This window comes from Prionailurus bengalensis, chromosome F2, assembly GCF_016509475.1.
Source record: "Prionailurus bengalensis isolate Pbe53 chromosome F2, Fcat_Pben_1.1_paternal_pri, whole genome shotgun sequence".
Classification (NCBI taxonomy): domain Eukaryota; kingdom Metazoa; phylum Chordata; class Mammalia; order Carnivora; family Felidae; genus Prionailurus; species Prionailurus bengalensis.
Genome location: NC_057353.1, coordinates 13,859,755 through 13,881,218, shown reverse-complemented (window position 1 = coordinate 13,881,218; position 21,464 = coordinate 13,859,755). Strand labels below are relative to the sequence as shown.

Below are 21,464 nucleotides of genomic sequence, written 5' to 3'. Positions count from 1 at the left end.
TTTTGGTTGGAATAAAAAAGCAATGGCTGGACCTTTCACAGCCATCTTGAGTCATGTTATGCCTTGAGAATGGCAGGACACATAATGAAGTCATGAGAATGAACCTAGGTCCTTGTCTCCGGGGAATCCGAGTCCAGCTCTTTGCTGATGATTTCCAGAGTTTTGAAATATAAAGAGGCATAGAGCTCTATCCTGTTTAAGCCATTGTCTTTTTCTTTCTTCTTTCTTTTCTTTCTTTCTTTCTTTCTTTCTTTCTTTCTCTCTTTCCTTCTTTCTTCTTTCTATCTTTCTTTCTGTCACTTGTAGGTAAACCTAATCCTAACTAATATAGACTGACAAGGTTGTCTGCCAAAGCTAGCTCTATGAGAATTACTAGATAGATCATTGGTTTCCTCAAAGTGTTTTATAAACAAAACAAAACAAAAGAAAAAAACAAAACAAAACCTAACTGGTGAGGAAAGAAAAAGCATTCCCTACCTAAATGGAAAAGGTTCACTGTTTTTAGTGGAAACAAGTACAACAACTTTGAGTGAAAGACTGACCTGTCCGAACCCAAATTAAGTAGACTTTCAATTTTGGATCTTCCTTCTTTCCTTTCTATGTCCCTTTCTTTCTCTTCCCCTTCCCTCCATCCCTTTTCTCTTTCCTGCCTTATTTCTTTTCCTTCTTTTTTCTTAATTTAGCTCTCAAGTTTAAACCAGAGCATATTTTGGATTCTTTGAGTATCTTATATATTTTTTTAAGGTTTAGCATTTAACATGATTCTTGCCTTTTATATGCTTTCAAGTCCAAGGAAGATGATTCATTTTTCATCTGACCCTAAATTTTTCTAGAAATATTGATTCCTAAGAAAGCTTATCCACCTTCTAGAAATGGCTTTTCTCCTCTTGGCTCTCAAAGATACTAAGCTTAAGATTCTTTAGGATGATAAGAGGGATGCTACCCACAAATTTTGAAATTTTTGAGAATTTTGTTTTCTGGAAAAATTTTTATTAATAGATATATTGTTCTAATAATTAAAACATACCTGTTCCCCTTCTTCATTGCACACTATGCAGTTATATGAGCAGTGATTTCTTTAGACATAACATCCTTAGGTGGTGGGTCCATTTATCATGAATATTTGAACAGGGTTCAAGGACACTTTCACAAACCTATTCAGCAAAGGTTGCAGATGACTCTTCAATGGGAAGGAAACAAGAAAAATGGATGTTCAAGGTTTCTAAGTTTAAAAAGATCAATTATTTGTATTTTTTCCTACTTAATTCAGTTATCCCCTGAAAGGAGCTACTACCTTGAGCTAAAATGTCAAGTTAGAACATTTGAATTCCAATCAACTATAAAAGTTCTCCTAGTTACATCCTAAAGTAACTCAGAAATGATAAGCCAGAATATTCACTCCATAGTGAATCCACATTTTGGGAGAGTATACATTTTTACATCAGGTCTGAAATGAAGATCTGTTTATTTTTGGCAAGATTCCCTTCTAATTTGCAAAGATTGAAAAGAGCAATTTTGGTTTTTATTTGCCTCTCATTTTAGCAGAGTCAAGATGGTTTTCCTCAGCTTTGAGACACACATTTGAGCTGGTTCCACTAAACACAAATTCCTCTCAATCATGAGCGTCCCATTCATTGAGACAAACGGCAGCCTGGCTATATTTTGTTAGATCCAGCCTCCTGAAGCTGGCTACCTTCCTTATTTAGGTCTATGGGAAATAGCAGGGCTTATTTTTCTGAAGGAGAAAAAAAAAAAGAAAGAAGTCAATATTTTGGTAGGGCAAGATGTCAAGTTATCTTCAAACAAGTAAGTCAAAAGCCTGTCAGTTTTTGAGTGGTATGAACCTATGTTTTTGTTTCAGGGACACATACCCTCATGTTATATGGCAGGTGAAAGTCTTAATGTTTATTTATTTTTGAGAAAGGGAGAGAGAGACAAAATTCGAGCAGGGGAGGGGCAGAGAGAGAGAGAGGGAGACACAGAATCCAAAGCAGGCTCCCGGCTCCAAGCTGTCAGCACAAAGCCCGATGCAGGGCTCGAACTCATGAACCGTGAGATAACGACCTGAGCCAAAGTCAGACACTTAACTGACTGAGCTGCCCAGGTGCCCCAGGCAGGTGAAAGTCTTAAGATACCTGGGCATGTATTAGCTTAGAGCTTTTCCTAACAAATGTTTGAGGTTTCCTTGATGGTAGGCCATTCCACACCCCAAGATGTAGCCTGTCTCCTGGCAATGCTCCAACAGCCCATCAACCGGGCTGCATATAGCCCAGTTGAGCAGGGGAGCCATAGCTCCCTGCTCAGCTTTTGCAGTCATGAGCTATGACTGGAAGCTGAAGTTAATATAAGGTAAACTGCAAACTATCCCGGCTGTCTGTGGCTCCACACATTGCTAGCAGAAGAAACTTCAGAAAGGATAAGTCATCCACACAGGATAGAAGACACAGCCTGGGGCAGTGCTCACCAAGATTTTACAGGACACAATACCAAGGTGTACATTGTATCCCCTTGTACATTCCAGTCAGCACTAGGGGCTAACGGGCAGTGGATGTCCCATCTTCGCTTTTCCCAGGACCACTTCTGAGGAGGGCACTTGAACCTGGAGCTGCACCATCGTTCAGGATGCTGGGGTTCTGGCAGATGAGGGCAGGCTTGGACACACATTCATTTTCTCTCACTCTGACCAGGCACCCGCTGCACATGGAGAAGCCAAGCTTTGGCAAGACTGTAGACATCATGAACATGTGTGGGGCTTTCAAGCCCCACTACATAATGCACAGTGCTGGATGGCTTCCCCCAAACAGGAGGCAAGACCTGCAAGAACCTGACGCGCTCACTCCTCAGAAGCAGCGGCCGTGACACCGCTGTGTGGAAAGACCCGGATCAAGGGTGACTGTTGAGGGTCACCGCAAAGCTCAGCACTTCTTTTCATCCCTTTGTCACGGGAAGCAGAATCTCTAAGTAGTAGCCAGGACAGGAGAAGTAGGGAGAAGAAAAGTGAGAAGGAGAGGAGATCGATCTAACTTGTCTCTGATGAGAGGTCAGGTCTCCGGAACTTTAGAATTATCATTATGGATTGCTGGGATACCATATTAGGTAGTTGCCTATATTGGAAATCCATAGAAAAAAATCACTAATGTAAGGATTTCTTCCTCAGAGCAGTTAGACAAGATCTAGGACTCTCCCGTGCATCTTACCAGTATGTACACATTTACATGAAGATAGAACACAACAAAAGTTAGTATGGTGCCATTTTGTGAAATGTTAACTATGTTTTGTTTGTGCACGTGTGAGAGGCTCATGCAATGACTGTTTAAAATACATATTAATTTTATTCTTCTGTCTTACTGACTTTCTACATTTTTGATATTTTATTAGCTTTACCCATAGTAATAATATGTATTAGTCTTGAAATAAACAAAAGTTATTTTTTTAATTAGGAAATGCAACTTTCAGTCTTCACTATTTCTAATTGCTTTAACATGGCAATTTTTTCCAGCTGCTTTTTAGAAAACTTAGAAGAGTTTGATGTTTCCATGGGCTTTTCACAGCACTTGGCTGTATGGCGAGAGCTCCAGACAGGGTCCCACTTGTGCTGACACTACAATCATAACTGCCTTTTTCAGTTGTGGAGCACTTCACAGTGTCTGGGATGTTTTTTATATGTCATCTGATTCTCACCTCTTCATTGGGAGGTAGGGATTATAGTTCTACCTCCCAGATGAGGAAAGTTCCAGGGCAACGATGTCCAACACTATCCAAGGCCACAGTGCTGGGTCCAAACCCTACCATTTGCCCTCCAAAGGTCCCACCCCCTCCCATGACTCTTGCCCCTCTGTGTACATGCAGGACTCAGGACAAGGCCACCAAATCCCCCTATGCTTCGGATCCCTGAACTGTGAAGGGGTGGTTTGGATTTGACCATCTCCTGGGTCCCTGTGAGCTCCTCGTCATTTTGCATTCAGGTTTATTTAGTAGAATGAAAAATGATGGGATTAAATGTGTGTCACCTGACTGACGGAGCACAATCCAAAGGCTAGTGACTAAAATGGGCTTCTGGAATGCCCACAGTGGTTGGCAGGAGATGGGAGCAACCAGGGCACTTTGTTGTATTAGTTCTGATTCTTAACAGAGTCTCATAAAAATGTACGGACTCCAAACAAACAAACAAACAAACAAAAAAAAAAACAAGAAAAAAGGAACCTCTATACCCACATAAAAATTTGCATACGATTTTAAATAGTTTATAGACTGACTTGTTAGAGATGTATGGGCCAAGTTAACAACTTCCGGATTAAATAGTACACATGTACACAATTTTGTGGCCTATAGGGGGCCTCACCTTGGTTGCTATCCAAAGTGAGCAAAACTTATTTTGATATGGGAAATAGTCATTGAAAGATATGAAAGGAAAAAGCTATGATGTGTTTTCAAAACAGTCCTTCTTTCCCTGGAAAGTGATGTTTCCCATATTACTTTCTTGGTTATTGGGATGGGGTAAGAAAAAGAAAAATTGATGTAGAGCAAATATAAATATATTTTTTAGGAGCATTTATAGAGGATTCCATACCATTTTAATGCTCCTTTTGAATATCTTAAGAGCAATATTCCTGATTGCAGATTTATGGTTGTGATTTCTGTTCCACAACTCCACAAGCTGTATGTTTAGGTCTGACACCAATGTCAGAACCGGGATAAAGAGTAGAAAATATGAACATCAGAGATACCCATATAACCTCCAAAGGGGAAAGGTATTCTACTAATCATACTCTTCTATACTCCCCATGATACGTTCTTTTCAGAATACAGGAAGAACAAGATAATATGCATGAATCTGAGAATTTAGATTGACGTAATGGTGTTCTGCATTTTGGAAAGTTGAGAACAAAGGAGGACTTCATGTTTTGTCTTGTGGTGTTGAAAAAATGACCCATGGTCAGTCTGAAGGCCGGATCCACTGTTTGCACCAATTTATCAGCTGTCACAGCATCTAACTTCATATTGAGTAGCCCCCAGTAATGTCTGTTAATGCAAACTCCATCAGGCATAGGATAACTCAGGTCATCAGCAACACCGACTTAACACCTCAATACAAAAACCAGTGTTTCTCTTAGAATTGACTGTAGAAGGTTTTCACAAAGTGTTTTTGTTTTGCATGCCTCACAGTAAATATTGTTAAAAAATGAAAGACCAATTTTTAAAATAATTTACAAGTATTCATATAAGAAGAAAATGACTTAAAAAAATACCCACCCAGTCACCTACAACTCATCTAGTGAACAATGCTAATAATACATAGGCTGTGACCCAAGAACTCCGGGATTCCTGGGGAAGTAGGGAGGCGCGGTCCGTCCTCTGGGAGGAAGTGAGACGTGCCAATGTAGAGAGGTGCTCTCAGTGGTGCTTTGCTTCCTAACTCAAGTTCAGCAGCCGTGTTTCAGAGTCAGTGTCATTACTTATTTCGACCTAAAACAGAAAATATGAATTGCTTTAAAGAACTTGACAATTGAAAACTGAATTTCCTTTCTATTCATCCAGGCTTTTCAAAACGCAAAATAGATTCTGGGCGTGCCTCATGCGGTCCATGTATATGACTGTCGCAATAAGAAAACCAAAAACCCATGGCCTTCCTGCTCTTCAGGTCGGGGTGTGCAATCAGGTATAAAAATCAGAATACAGGACTGCTTTCCTGGGAGAGAAGTGCCAACCCATAGCAACTGAAGAATGATGTAAAGGTATGGCCTTCGGTTGTCTTGGGGTAAAGATGAGAGGGTAATATTATGTCTCCAAACTGCTAGAAACGTCCCTAGCCTAATCTTCCTACAGTATTCTGTTGGTTGACTGCTCAAGGATCATCCTCACCTGGCTTTCATACCACTGATCCATGTCTTTACATACATCCCGTCCTGTGATGATTAATTTTATGTGTCAGCTTGGGTGGGCCAAGGTAGCCAGATATTTGGTGTGGCTGCGAAGGTATTTTTTAGATGAGATTTACATTTACATCAATAAACTTTAAGTAAAGCAGATTACCCTCCATATAGTGGATGAGTCTTATTCAGTCCCTTAAAGGCCTTAAGAACAAAGACATTCTGCCTCTCCACTGCCTTTGGACTCAAGATTGCAACATCAACCCTTCCCTGGGTCTCCAGTCTGCAAGCTTTCCTTACGCTTGTTGGACTTGCCTGGCTCCATAATCACATGAGCCAATTAAGATCTCTCTCTCTCTCTCTCTGTCTCCATACACACACACACACACACACACACACACACACACACTATATTCGTCCTCTTCCTTGGAATCTCTAGTCACTCTTGCTACCGATTCTAAGTCTATATTAGACAGTCAGCCTTTGGAAGGTGGCGGTTCTGCCTTATGCCTATTCCCAGAATATCAACCACATGCACTGTCTGCCACATAGTTGGCACTTCATATTTGTTGAATATTTTTGCTCTCACTGTTTCTCACATGAAAAAAGTCTTAGATGATCCAAATCCTATTCATCTTTAGGGTTCAGTTGACATTTCTTCTCCTCTGTGAAGACTTCTACTTCTGCTTCAGCCATACTGCTTTCTCACCCTGCTGACAGCAACTCTTACATTATCTGCTGTACCCCATGTAGAGCAAATGGCATTCAACTACACAATTAATTCGGCTCTGATTGTTTCACTCAGATATGTAAGTTTCTTCCCCCCAACTAAATTATAAGCATCCTGCCAGTAGAAGCTGTGACTTTCTCTATGGCTCAGAATAGACTTTTTTGGTCATAATTTTAAATAACTGGAAAAAAGCTCCAACTTTCCAGCTTTGCTTTTTGGTAGTAACTCTTCTCCAGGGAAGTCCTGTTCCCTCTCACACATCGCAAGAGTTGGAGTCCTTTACTTATCTCCTCGCCTTCCTTTCACATTTTCTCTGCCTATTTCTCTACATTCTGAAAACTATATAGCCCACATATCTACCCTTTTCACCCCATTGTGATTTAATAAGGATTGGAACTGAAAGATAAAGGGATAAGATTATGATAGTGGAATTTTTATCATTTTATACTGTATCTTAGTTGGGAAGGGGTTTCAAGGTCCTGAAGTTTATTCATCCATCCAATAGGCAAATTTCTTCTAGAATGAGGATAAGGCAATAGGGGAAGGAATTTTTGTTTGTTGGGGGTAGTACTGATGGGAGTTTGGGGGGAACTTCTGGGTATACCCATCACTTTCGGTCCAAGATCAAGCTTGACCTTGTGGCAAGATACTTCATACGTGGTGCTACGTCTTCTGATTGTGTCATATCTGGAGACACATAATGTCGAGTTGTCACTCTTTTAATGATGCTATGATTGATCAATGAATTTGAGTAGAACAGTTTGAGTTTTGGGAACCTTAAGATCATATCTTTATTTTTTTCTTCAGATGTTAGTAGTTATCTGAGGGTACCTACCTTCCAGGCAGAATGAAATCAAGTAGCCAAGGTAGTGATGCTGTTTCAAAGTGTGTCTTCTGAGAGGCCTGTCATTGTATCTTTTTCTATTGGTTTTCTGTCTCTCTGTATCACTTCTGAGATGTGTGTGTGTGTGTGGGTGTGTGTGCGTGATATGCCTGTGCTCTCATCTGTGTGTTCTACTTTCTTTCTTGTATCTTGTTTCTTTCCAGAACTTGTCATTACATGGGATTATAAGTGTTTCTTGATATGAATATAAAGGAAAACAAAGTATGTTTTTAACATGAAATTTGGTGTATGTTCATTGCATTGCATTTAATTTAAAAATTTTTAATGTTTATTTGCTTTTGAAGGAGAGAGAGACAGAGCATGAGCAGGGGAGGGGCAGAGAAAGACAGGGAAGCACAGAATCTGAAGCAGGCTCCAGGCTCTAAGCTGTCAGCACAGAGCCCAACACGGAGCTTGAACTCACAAACTGTGAGATCATGACCTGAGCCGAAGTCAGACGCTTATCCAACTGAGTCACCCAGGCACCCCACGTTGCATTTAATTTTAGTATCAGAGGATATTTTCTTTTGGAAACAGGCAAAATGAAGTTATTTTTACTTATGTTGATTAATTTGGGGGTGTGCTCCATGTCTCCATGGGTAAATCTATTTCCTTGCTGTTAATATCCATGGCAAGTACTGAGAAGATTCCTGAGAGTTCTGGCAAAGACAGGAATTGACAGTTTCCCTGGAGGGTACCATTCCGATGTGAGTTTTTTCATTTTGGAAAAGCCTTCATGTGCTTCACAAGGCAGTGAAGAACCAGGTTCCACAAGGTTCTGGGGGCAGCGAGTGAGGTCACAGGTCAAATGAGAAGGTCTTGGCGATCCCTGTGAGACACAGGGGAGATGGCTGACCATCGTCACGGTCATGGCAGACCGTCTTTTGCATTGCCTGGCTGCACTGTTGGTGGCATCGTTCCTTCCTAGCCAGTCGGTGCATGAACCGACTAGCATAGTGATGAGTCTGAACCCTAGAAGCACAGCCATTTCACTGCTCCATGGTCAAGTGGCTACACATTAGGGTGTGTTCTTACATCGCCCCTAAAAATAGTCGATAGACAAAGGAAAGGCACCCCAAGGAGAGAAAAAGCAGCAAGCCCCTAAACACTGCCCCTTGGTGCTAAGTGACGCAGGCATGTGGGGAAGCCCGGCTCTCCTCTCGGACAACTAAGAAGGCGCTGAGTGCCTGACATTTGTTGTGCTCTACGCTCTTGACCCTGCCCTGGAGAGTTGATGCCCGCGTAAGTGCCCACCACTTCCAGGGACTGAGGGAAGCCCTCAGGCACCAGGACTTCACAATCAGTCATGGGAAAAGCGAGCAGCCCCCAGTCTGAGCAGATTCCAGACACATGGTTCTGCATGCCACAGGGGACAGCCAGCATAGAGAGAGAAATATGGACATGTGAGGGCCATGGACATGTCAAGGACAAAGGAAAATGAGATAAAGACAGAGAGTTACCATTTTATTAGTCTTTAGGTACGTGGCCAAGAAATAGAGGCGTGATGGGGTAAATGCAGGTTGTAGACTCTGGGTTCCTCCAGCTTCAGTTTCCTAATACATCGCTGGTGGCTACTGGTTTTTAAACCAAGGTTTGAAAGCAAATCATTCTTACCTCCCTGCCTGCCACACACACACACATACACACACGTGTTTTGTCTTCTTAGATGGTTCTTAATCTAGGGGTTGCAAATGCAGAATGGTCTGGCTCCAACTTACCGGGATGCTGATAGAAGCAGCTCTTCTTAGGGAAGAGCAGTGGAGGGCCACCCCCATCTGTCCGGCAGCCGGTCATCAGAGGTCGTTTTCCTCTGGGCCTGGGCCATTAGAGGCAGAGACCAGGCAGTGAAGGTACAGGTGGGCGCTGACCGCAGAGCCCGCCTGAAATGGGAATTAGCTTGTCTGTCTTCTCATACTGAGTTGCAACAGTCGACACTCGATCAGCAGTGGCCACGTAGCATGTGACATTTTTTGTGAAGAAAAATTAGCCTCCAGCCAAGGCAATCAGGCAAGTCAAGATACCAGAGAAAAGTCAAGTTCTCATTTGGAAACCTTAGGGAAAGACTGGCTGAACGCGGGGGAAGAAGCTTTTTCATCAAGTCTTTCTTAATGGCAGTCTCGGGGCATCTTCCTCATGGGAATTTCTAACGTCATCAGATCTCTATCTCTGTGGTGGAACTCAGTTCTGAAATTCCACTGCTGTCTTTCTTTGACAAACTGCCTTGGTCTAATTATTTCTATCTGAAGAATTACTGCTACGTAGAACTTAATTTTCCCACTACCCAGTCGCTAACCATTTTGACTTCAACACACTTTAATTTAGTTGCTCACTAGGATGTTCCCTGAAATTCCATATGTCTTTCATAGCTGCATGGGTTTTTGCCAAGCGATTTTTCTTCCTGAGAGGTAAATCTGCTTTTATTAGCCCTCTCCCCTTGGCGTTAGCTGCAGCCCCCACGTAAGCCGCTCTGTAGGTGTCCCCTTCAAAGCCACCACTGACCACATGGCTCTCTGCTCCAATGACAAGAGCTTTTTTCTCCTTGTTAAAGGTGGTGGCAGTGATGGAGGAGGTCCTGGCAGAGACCTAGGCTGTACTTAGGTTGAGAGCTATAGCTCCCTCACTGATGGCCGTGGCAAGATCACGGACCCCCACACGGGCTACCCCTGACCTGTGTGTCACATATTTCCAAGGCAGATCCAGACAACAACCACTGAAAGCATCTCTATAGCTTTCAAATTTTTAAATATTTGATTTTTTAGTGGTTTTTCACTGGCGCAAGGTTCGCAGACCCTGTCCTGCTCCCTGGCGGGGACAGAGGGAAGGGGGGAATATGCCAGGGAGCTCCTACTTATTCTACACATCTTGCCAGACTAGAGGCAAGATCAATAGGGTCTTCCCCACTGATTCGTCAAGCTCCTTCCCTTGGCTGTGGTTTCACTGGATAGTAGGAACAGACAGTGAGAATTTCATTCATCTATATAGCTTTTAAAAAAAATTCCAGTATAATGAACATACAGTGTTATATTAGCTTCTGGTACACAATGTGGTGATTCAACAATTCCATACATTTCTCAGTGCTCATCATAAGTGTGCTCTTATTCCCCTTCACCTATGTCACCCATCCATCTACCAACCTCCCCTCGGGTAGCCATCAGTTTGTTCTCTGTATTTGAGCAGGGTTTTTTTTTTTTTGTCTTTTTTGTCTTTGTTCATTTGTTTCTTAAATTACACATATGAGTGACATCATATGGTATTTGTCTTTCTTTGTCTGACTTATTTCACTTAGCATTATACCCTCTAGGTCCATCCACGTTGTTGCAAATGGCAGGATCTCTTTCTTTTTTATGGCTGGCATCTCTGTAGCTTTAGGAGTAAAGAGTGATACTGTTTAGATGGCGGAGCAGTGGCTGTGGAGGATCTGGGGGCATCCCCGCCAGGAGTTATCAAGATTCCTGCTCTACTTAAACATCTGCTTCCTCATAGGCTTGCTCAGTTTAGGTGACAACTATGGCAGACAGAAGATTGGGCAGTCTTGAATTTCAGCTTCATCCACTGTAGAATGGCCAAGCAAATTAGCCTCCATACACGGAACAGTCATTCTCTTCTTCTGCTTTTGATTAACTCCTCATTTTCTTTCCTAAGTCAGCTCGGGTATTATCTCTTGGTTGATCTCCCTGCAAGTGAGAAGTAAGCATTCTTGCTTCTGCAAAAAAATTAATTTGGGGACACTGTTTTGCATCTCCTTATTTCTATGTAGGTCTCCTCTCCTAGATCATTGGCTGCCGGAGGTCAAGGCTCAAGTGTTGCTAGTCTTTCCATTTCTGGTGTCTACCACAGGGACTGTGGACACGTAAGTAAGTAAATAGTTGTAAATAAAACTAATTTATTTAATCAGGCCCTCTTGATAGCTTGGTATCATTCTTTTGAAAGGAGACAAAGCACGGAAGACTGACTCCATATGTAAAATAACTTCCCCTATCACATTATCCCCAACACACACATTCACAAACAATTTGACTGTGGGCACAGGAAAGGTACATTTTATGATGATGAGCAATGACACAATCAAACACGAGAATGAAGGCTTCCTGTACAAACAGACAGTGTTACCTGTGAATGGGCTGTCTGCTTGTAACTACCCTTCTAGAGTTGAAAGCCACCCTTCTACATCCCTGTACCTGTGACTATGCTCAGGAATCTCCTGATTCCCTTAATGAAGTCCCCTAATGAAGTGGCTTCCTCATAACACCTGGCTTAGTACTCCATGGAGACTAAAGAGCCTTAACAAAAGTTAAAAACCAGCATTCTCTCCCCTCTCGGACAACTTATACAGAAGACTGGCTTTTTCTCCAACCTGTTGCTGGGTGGTGATATGGCATCACAGAGCCGGCCACAACAAAGTCCAACATAATGGCCTTGTTAAAAGAAATCAAGCAGGCGGACTAATGCTAACTGGATAAACTGCAATATTTACATACAGTGGGGAGCACACATACTGACCTCTTAAATTGTTCATGCACAGTGATTTTAATTCAGGTGTAGTTTGATCTTTCAGATTCTTGCTCCCTTCATGGTTGAAAGGCTTTCCATATTCATCTAACAGTAATATGCATAATCTGTCAAAGCAGAAACTTGTTCTATTGCTTTCTGTAGCCTGTAGTTTATGCTACATTCAGCTAAAAAGGTGTGAGAGTTCATCAGTGAACAGGGTAGTTGAGAAAACCCTTTGAGGAGGCAGCAGAGTTGATCAAAGCTTTTCAGGTCATCTCACAGGTACATTTTATGTGTTCTTGATTCACAGAAATGGGAGAGACTTCAGGGAGCATAGATGGCAGTCACTTGCCTTTGGGCCAGGCCAGAGAACACTGTGAAGTACATGGATGCACATGCCATTCAAGAAAGGACATTCCATTACCAACATCAATCAATTGTAATTGTAATAACCTTCCTTAATAGAAAGATCTTTCTTACATCTGACCAACATTTTTCATAGTGCAATTTCTCTGCTGAGTTATTTTTTTCATAGTGGAGATGAAATAAATCATTCATCACCTTCTTTATTACATATCAAATGTATATTACACTCTCCTAGCCCCTGCTAGGCATTGTTTCCATTCTCCTCTCACTTCCAATGCAGTGATCATCTCTATTATTGTCACAATCCCTGCCAAGTTCCCCAGATCTACAAATATCAACTTTTGGAGCACATCATTTACTAGCGTTCAGTAGCATGAGTAATGAGGTGGTGACTGCTTCGTCCCAGAGTGTTATATAGGGTGAATGATTTTCCAAATTGGATTTGCTTTAAGAAACCAACATTTATTTAAACATCCATCATGTGACAAGCACAGTGCTGATTTGTGTGGCTTGTGAGCTATGTTTCCTTTAGATCATTCTGCCAGAATAAAATTAATTCAACCTGGAGAGGTGGAGGGGCCGGTGCAGGCTTCGCAGGGCTGGGGGTGGGGGATTGCAGATATGAAACCACTGTGGCAAAGCAGAGGAAGGCGTTCATGTGTGTTTCTTATCATGTCTTTGGCTTTGGTCTCCAGTGGCTGTTGTACATAATTTCCTTTATCACCATGGAACTGAAGAACATTGGGCTGAAAGAATAGAAGGTCATCTGACCAAGTCCACAATATCAGGCATGGTGATTGCTTATCATTCAGAAATCTCAGCTCCACCCCTTACTACTAGTGGGATTTGGGGGAATTTGTCTAACCTCTGTGTACCTCTGTTTCCCTTTTTATGAAGTGGGACTATTCATGAGTACCTTACAGTATTTCCATGAGGATAAAGTGAGACAATGCCAAGTGCTTGGTACATGATAGCTATTATTTTATACAGCTGTCTACTTGCTACTTAGAGTTTTCTAGGAATGGAGTCACTGTATCTATTTTCTCGCTTTCCAGTATTTTATCAGTCAGGTGACCATGATACCTTCCTTATACTCAACTGAAACCTGTCCTGTTTAAGGTGCTTTTTGTTGTAGTTGTTGACTTCCTTCCATGTTCTTTAGGGAGAGTTAGTCAAATATTTGAGTACTAGGCACAATCATAGGTAACTTTACATATACTATACATACCTTACCCTATTTTGAGTACTAGGCACATTTGAGTACTAGGCACACTTAAGTACTAGGTACAAGCTATACATATACTATACCTACCTTATCCCATTGAATCCATCTTCCCTCCTCTGCCTCTGAAACCATATCACAGGTGGGAGAACCAAGTCTCAGAGGTGTCAAGGAAGGCCCCTGAGAGCACACACACAGAGCCTGGATCCTAACCCAATCTTTCTCCCCTTTTCTCTGTTATGTGGCCCCCAAATACGTATCTAGTTTCTCTTCTGTAGACTACATTATCCTTTTTATTTCCAATTTAGCTATCAACGCTCTGATAAGAAAAGCTGAATAAAAATCCCATTTTGGAAACATAAACCACGTTACCTATTTCAAATTCTTTTTGGGATGAATAACAACAATGATGATGTTGGGTTACATGTAAAAGGTGTGTTTTAAATATGAGTGGAAAATTAAACCAATGATTAGTAGTAGCAGGTCCAAATTATTTCAGATTTGGTTAGTTTTGACCAAGTTAGAACGATTAATATTTTCCATCTCATCACACCTTTACTTACAGGTTAACAGGCTTTAACTCAACATGATCCTGGTAGTAGGAGCGTGCATCAAGTCCACCTATGAAATCAACTGCAAATACAACACAGCCCGATGTGAATAAATGTGTAAATGAAAACACACAGAACACTAGGTGTTTAAAGTAGAACACATAAAAATAATATTAACAAAAAAAATCTGTCTACCACAAATGGAAAAATATGTGTTCAATATAAAAGACTGCTAAAAACAAGATCAATGGTCAAAAAATAGGGAAATTTTAAGAAACACATAAAGAGCTTGGGATCTTAAGGACTGGAAAATCAAAGTTGTTATTGACTTTCGTGAAAAATGAAGTAACATTAAATAACATTAGATTTTAAATAATGTGTTTGTCCTTAGGCATACGGATACGCCCTTTCCCCCTATATATCAAAAGATATACCTCTCGTCTTGTTGCCAGAATCCAATTTTTTTCTTAAGAATATTTATCGCATCATTAGAAAGACCTTTGAGAAGTCGCATAGTCTATGCCCATGCCTTTTGTCCTCAAGCCATCTTTGACAAATGGACATCTGCTTTTTGCAAAGGTTTCATCTCTTCTGTGGTAGCATGGTGCTTGTCTCACCGTCTGTATAGAATCACTGTTCTTGGTGACATTCGTTCTAATTTCTGTTTTGATGACAGGTTCCGTCTTTCTTTTCTAATCCTAATGTCAATGCCTAATCTTCTTCTCCCCCCTTTTTTGGTAGTCTATTAAAAATTTTAATTACTTTACCTCTAGCTTTGGTTATATTATGGCACTATAACATTAACAGGTACACAGTCATATAGGAACTCTGAACTCTCGGCAAGTGCGTGTGTGTGTAGGTACACAGTATGAAAATATTATATCGTATCTTCAGCTCAAGACAGACATTTCAGTAACCTGTGATTTCAAGATGGATGACTTGGCTTAGAAGTTCTAGTGAAGCCTTGACCTACTCTAGCTGTAGTCACTCTTGTCAATTTCTGACTTGCTGTATCCTTTTTCCCCCATGGAAGAAGCTGAGGTAAGTCTGGGTCAATCAAAGCTTCACAAGATCACTGTGTAGACGTGAACTTTGGGGTCCTGTGGGGGTACACAACAACCAGGTGGCAAGGGCCATTGTAATTACCATTACTCCAAGATAATCCCCACAGAGACTAGAGGAGCCTGAGGCTCATCCTCTTCCTACCAGGTCATATAAGTTGCCTGGACACCATGTTAGGGAGAGAAACAGTGAAGGAGGAGTCCGTCTGAGACACTGGAAAGATTTTCCCAGAAAGTGTAGGCAGTGACTAGGGACCATTTAAATGGTCAGATTGGACTACGTTTTTATCAGGTTAGATATTTGATCAAACATCCACTCCCTCATCTTGCTGACCAATGGGTGGGAAATTAGAAGGAAAACCACCCTGATTAAAAGTTGAATGAAGATAGGATTTATAAGGCACTTTTCAAATTTAAAGAGGGTGTGAAAAATAAAATTACAAATATATACATTTGCGAATAAAAGGATTCAATTGAAAAATTAAATACAAAATAAACTTTTTTTATAAAAATAAAGAGCATATATCTGTATACTTTAAAGAAAAATAAAAAGAAAACTTTTTTATATTGATCATTTGAACATTAAAATGTAATATTCACAGAATCATTATTTTTGTTTTTTTTGTTTTTTTTTGTTTTTTTTCTTTTATTTTTTATGAAATTTATTGACAAATTGGTTTCCATACAACACCCAGTGCTCATCCCAAAAGGTTCCCTCCTCAATACCCATCACCCACCCTCTCCTCCCTCCCACCCCCCATCAACCCTCAGTTTGTTCTCAGTTTTTAACAGTCTCTTATGCTTTGGCTCTCTCTCATTCTAACCTCTTTATTTTTGGTATAAATTCAGGAACTGCTGTGAATCTGCTCCTTAGCCATCTCTGTCTCCAATAGACCAGATCACCAGAATATACATATAATATATATTTTTTCAATCTGGTTTTATTATTTTTATAAATTTATATACAGTCTTATTCACAATTTTTTTTATTGTTAGTAAAGTTGAAATTGTTGATACCTTAATCGATTCTGTAAATCATAGTATTTTTAACTACGGAAATAGTCTCCATATAAGGTGCCGATAATCTCCAAGCAAGTTTGCCAAAGAGTGGATATGTGTAATGTTATTTACAGAACTTTCCCAGGTACTGTTATTTTACCTCCATTTAGTGTATCTTTGCCAAACATCTTAGAAGACAACAAAATATAAATTGTATCTATTTATGATTTGTTAAAATCACATATAAATGCTGCACAATTTTTAGGCCCTCTCACAAATCAGCTTCTTTTCATTCTGGTGCAGAATATAAATTTCCTCAATTAAAAATAGGAGCTCTGTCAAAAGAGTCTTTTCTCAAGTCTAGATATTTCAAGAGGAAATTCTAAAATTGAAAAATTAAATCTTGCATAACATTTGAGCTCTCATTATTTAATTTGCCCAGTTCTCTTCCTTTCGTGAGCATAAATTTCAATGTTCTCCTTTTTATAAGCTCTCAATTACTGCCATTTACTAAAAGCTTCAAAGGATGACTTTTGTGGTGCTTCATTTGTTGAATGATTCAATTTAAAATTTCCGACTGATCTTGAATGAAGTGCAACTAAAATGTAGAAGACCCATTTATAAAAATGCCCACAACTAATATAGGAAAATTAGATTGATTTACAAAGTACTTCTTTAAAGGATGAAATGTTCCTAACTCTGAAGGATAAAGAGAAGCAAAGGCAGAAAATGTATTCCGTCATTCTGAAGGTTTTTTTGTTTGTTTTCAACATCAACCTCATTAGCAAAATGTTTTCAGGTAAATGCAAACCAAAATCACAAGGAGATACTATATTATACCCACAAAGATGGCTAGAATAAAAACATCAGATAATAACAAATGTTGGTGATGGTGTAGAGAAATCTGAACCCTCATACACCGCTGGTCAGAATGTAAAATGGTGCTTTCACTTTGCAAAACAGTCAGTTCCTAAAATGTTTAAGCAGAGTTACCATATGACCCAGTAACTCTACTCCTAGGTACATACCCAAGAGAAATGAAAATATATATCCACACAAAAGTGTGTACACAGATATTTATAACAGCATGATTCATAATATCCAAATGGTGAAAAAATATTCTAGCTTATCTACCTTAAGGTGTGTATGTATACAAATATAATATATATCTTATATATTCTACGTACATCTCTGTATACATAGAAAATTTGAAAACTAGAGTTTCTCTTTTCATTGGTATATCACTGTGGCGTCATTGGGAGGCAATTACGAATTACCTGTGAGCCTGAATTCCAAATATGTTTCTGCTTCACAAATTTCTTAATTTAATATGAATACTACGCTTTAAAAAACCCACAATATTGTGCTCCACCATTTGTATGATTATCACAAAACGAATAATTTTATCCTTAATATTTACTTAACTGAATTACCGTACCATTGAAAGCAACACCCTACATGTTAGCTTGGACGGAATGAATATTTAAAAACCTTACTTCAATTCTATGAGTTGGATTAAAAAAAATAAAACGCTATTCGAAAGCAAATTAATTGGTTTTCCGCTGACAGCATCTGAGGAACTGATAACATGTTGGTATTTTGGCTCCTTGGGAATTGTTTCTTCCACTGCTGGAGACAGCCCATCACCTCAACTTCTGGGTGCCCTGTGCCGACCCTCTGTAGCAGCTATGGGCTGGTGCACTGAGCTGCTGGCAGCCTCCAGTCCTTTCTCACCTCCACCGGCACTGAAAGGAATTAGCCGTATCTGCTACTCCTGCCCAAGCACCTATCTTTTTAATCATTGATGGATCTGCACGCTGTCCTTGGAAGAAAGGTCCTAGTTACAAGATATCTGTAAAGATTTGGGGAGAAGACGGGGGCGGCGGTGGTGGTGGTTTTCTTACACACTTAACCACATATGAAAAGATTTCGACGCATTGCTCTAGTATCTCACACATCTTGAGGAGACTTAATGGCAGACGCTTGAGGTGCTATCAGTTCACCCATCCCAGGTTATCCTAATACAGTTGCTAATGACAATATTTCACTTGAAAAGCAAAAAAATCTAGGACAAAGCCTAAGCCAGATAGGATGCCAGGACAACCTATGTAAACAGGGGCTGTTTCAACCAGATCAGGACGCATGGTCATCCCAGTGGACCCTTTCTCTGCATATCAGAATTCTAGTGTGAGGTAAAATTTTCAAATCTCTAAACTTAAATATTACATATTGGTAAAATTCAACTTATCAAGCTTCCGAATGAGACAAGTGTACAAGAAAATGTAAGGAACAATCACTGAAAAGTAGGTATGTAAGAAATTAAAACCATCAAGAATCCTTTATGGATAAAATGCAGCAGTATGGGTTTTGGGCAACAGAAGCCTACAAGTCCATGAGATGATGACGTTCCTATATAAAAAATTAGTTTTTGATGGATATACCAACACTTGCCATTGGCCAGAGTGGGAAGATAGTTCAAGTGAAGGAGTAAATTGGAGCATAAATTGAAGGTGAGTTTATAGATTCTTTTTTTTTTAATTTTTCATGCTTATTTATTTTGGTGGGGGGGGGGGTGGTGCAGAGAGAGGAAGACACAGAATCCCAACCAGGCTCCAGGCTCTGAGAGGTCAGCACAGAGCCTGATGCCGGGCTCGAAATCACAGATCTTGAGATCACAACCTGAGCCAAAGTCGGATGCTTAACCAACTGAGCCACTCAAGTGCCCCAAGTTTATAGATTCTTAACGCTTATTTTTTTCCCCTAATGATGCCAAATGCTTTTTAAAAATGAAGAAAAAATTTTTTAAAAGATAACCTAACTAAAGACTTAAAAACAATTCAGTAGGAAAGACCTTGGGCTTTTAAGTTCTCAGTAAGGGAGTCATATTATATGATTAATAAAGTAAAGCAACTATGTATTTTAAAATTCACTCTAAGGAGAGAGATGTGAGAAGATGCTTAATGAAGGAATTTCTCCAGGAGAAATAAGATGAATTTCAACAAAACATGAGAAGGAACAAAAAAGGCATAGATAGACTTTCAGAGGTATGAAGAAAAGAGGATTCGAAAGGAAGCATCCATGAAATCTGGAGTTATTCCAGTGAGAACACCACTTGGGGGTCTTTGGCAGAAGAGTGGCCAGGGAAGAGTTGGGAGAGACAGAAGGAAGCACGGGGAGACAAGGGGTGGGTGTTGGGGGAACCGCTTGCTGGGTGACCTCAAGGACAATTAAGTTGAATTCTCTATACTCTGTATAATTAAAGTCTTGACGTGTAGAACAAAAAATCAGCACAATTAAGAGTTGGCAGCAGCTGTCCAGAAAAGTCAGCTATGCAGAGCGCTGCTTCCTTCACCCGTTCTGGGAAACCGAGGTGTTACTATAAAAGATCCCACAGGGAGAGCCTGCAGCCAGAAAACCCCATTGTTTGAAGCCCTTTGAAATGTATTTCTTGTGCTAACTTCCATCGGCACAGCCAAGTAACTTCTTGGAAGAAATTACGTTACTTGTAACCGAATATCTTTGCGGTTACTTTAGCCATGCCGCTTCCCTGATGAGGATTCTCCCCGACCTGAAGGAATTACAAAGTTACTCTAGATTTCAAGCAACATCTTACTGTACGACTAGAGTTGCTTTCCACTTGGAACAGGTACACAACCAATTGCAAGTTTTCTATTTGACTATAGGAAAATTTTTGTCATAAATGAAGGTTCCAATAGGTAACTCAGCGCTCCTGACTTGGACATTGCAAACCTGATTAAGTTGATACACCTGAAGCAGCACATTTGTATAAATATACACCTCAGGCAACGCCATTTCCAGTGAGAGCTCAGGCTATCATTTAATGTCCCAGGTGTAACTATACGCACCAAGTGGGGCGCCTGGGTGGCTCAGTCGGTTAAGCGTCTGACTTCGGCTCAGGTCATGATCCCACCGTTGGTGGGTTCGAGCCCCGCGTCGGGCTCTGTGCCGACAGCTTAGAGCCTGGAGCCTGCTTTGCGTTCTGTGTCTCTCTCTCTGTCCCTCCTCCACTCAAGCTCTCTGTCACTCTCTCAAAATAAATAAATAAACATGGAAAAAATTTAACTATATTCGTCAAGTAATTACTAGAATGTAGGTGTTTTGTTTCTGATCCAGCTAAGCGGCATGCTGCCTTGTCACTGACTCGAGAAACACCGAGCTCCTGCCACAAAGCCCTTAGCTCAGAGAAATGAAAAGACTCCGGAAGATGAGGACCAATTAACACACACATTTATTCTGAACTTGCTTCCCGGTCTATCACTGTTCCTTCTACTCAGGTATTGGACTGTTCTTTTTATTATTATTATTATTATTATTTTTAACGTTTATTCCTTTTTGAGAGACAGACACAGAGCACTAGCGGAGGAGGGGCACAGAGCTGTCAGCACAGAGCCGGACGCGGCGCTTGAAATCACCAACCAGGAGAGCATGGCCTGAGTCGAAGTGGGAGGCTAAACCCACCGAGCCCTAGACTCAGTCCCTAGACTGTTCTAATAAGCATTGATTTTACAAGTACGATTTTACAAGTCGTAAGGGAGCATTTAAGGCCTTAAAAAAGACAAATATTTGGGGCTCTTGAATTGTGGTTTACTTGTTCTGCGATATGAATTCATAAGAGAAAAGCCAGGGTAGAGGCTTGACACCAACTGAGTTCACACAGATAAGATTTTGCGGCACCCCACGGCTAACGAGGGCTTTTAGGAAAGACCAGTCGTTTCGGAGGTAGCTGGCGACGAAACTCTGGGCTCCTAGGGCATGAGCTGCTTTGAAGCATCCCTCATCCGCCGTCCCCTGTCTGAAGACCCCGAGCTTGCAGAGGGCACGTTGCTCTGTGCAGAATCTCAGGCCGCGGCCGGCCTCCTCACGGCACACCGAGCGGCTGCGGGGGTGCCTCGATGGGTGTGCTGTTGATGCCGAGAGGGTGGCTGGGGCTGTGCTGCTCCCTGCCCCAAACAGCTTTATGCACCTTAAGAGCCCTTCGAACAGACCCATGACACCCAAATGCAAGCTTGGTAGCTATTCATTGTTGTTCTCTTCAGGGTGCAGGAAGTTCAGAATTTCTTGAAACTTTCAGAAAGCACACTTAACTCAAAAAGGGAAGCATGCAGGACCCCTGAGGTGCTCAAGGATAAGTTGGCCCCCGGCCGGAAAGGCAGAGTCCTCAGTGTTAGAGGTGGTGCTGTCCAGATTAGAGCTTTTCACCATTTTTCCCTCTTCCTGTCTGGAAATAGCCATGTAGAATAATAGACTCTTCTCGCCTGTCTTGTCCCCCT

General features: G+C 40.9%; 1 protein-coding gene across 2 annotated transcripts in view; it reads right to left on the bottom strand.

Moving 5' to 3' along the window:
- Positions 1 to 3,085: 3,085 nt before the first annotated feature.
- Positions 3,086 to 21,464, bottom strand: part of NKAIN3 (sodium/potassium transporting ATPase interacting 3) — a 608,729-nt gene continuing 590,350 nt past the window's right edge. Inside the window, exons 6-7 of one of the 2 annotated variants that reach the window (XM_043601143.1) lie at positions 14,126 to 14,195; positions 3,086 to 5,466 (exon numbers count right to left, since the gene is read on the bottom strand). In XM_043601143.1, the coding sequence (XP_043457078.1) occupies positions 5,457 to 5,466; positions 14,126 to 14,195 (80 nt within the window). In that variant the 3' untranslated portion in view covers positions 3,086 to 5,456. The remainder of the gene's footprint in view (positions 5,467 to 14,125; positions 14,196 to 21,464) is intronic. The other variant, XM_043601142.1, reaches the window with a different exon arrangement.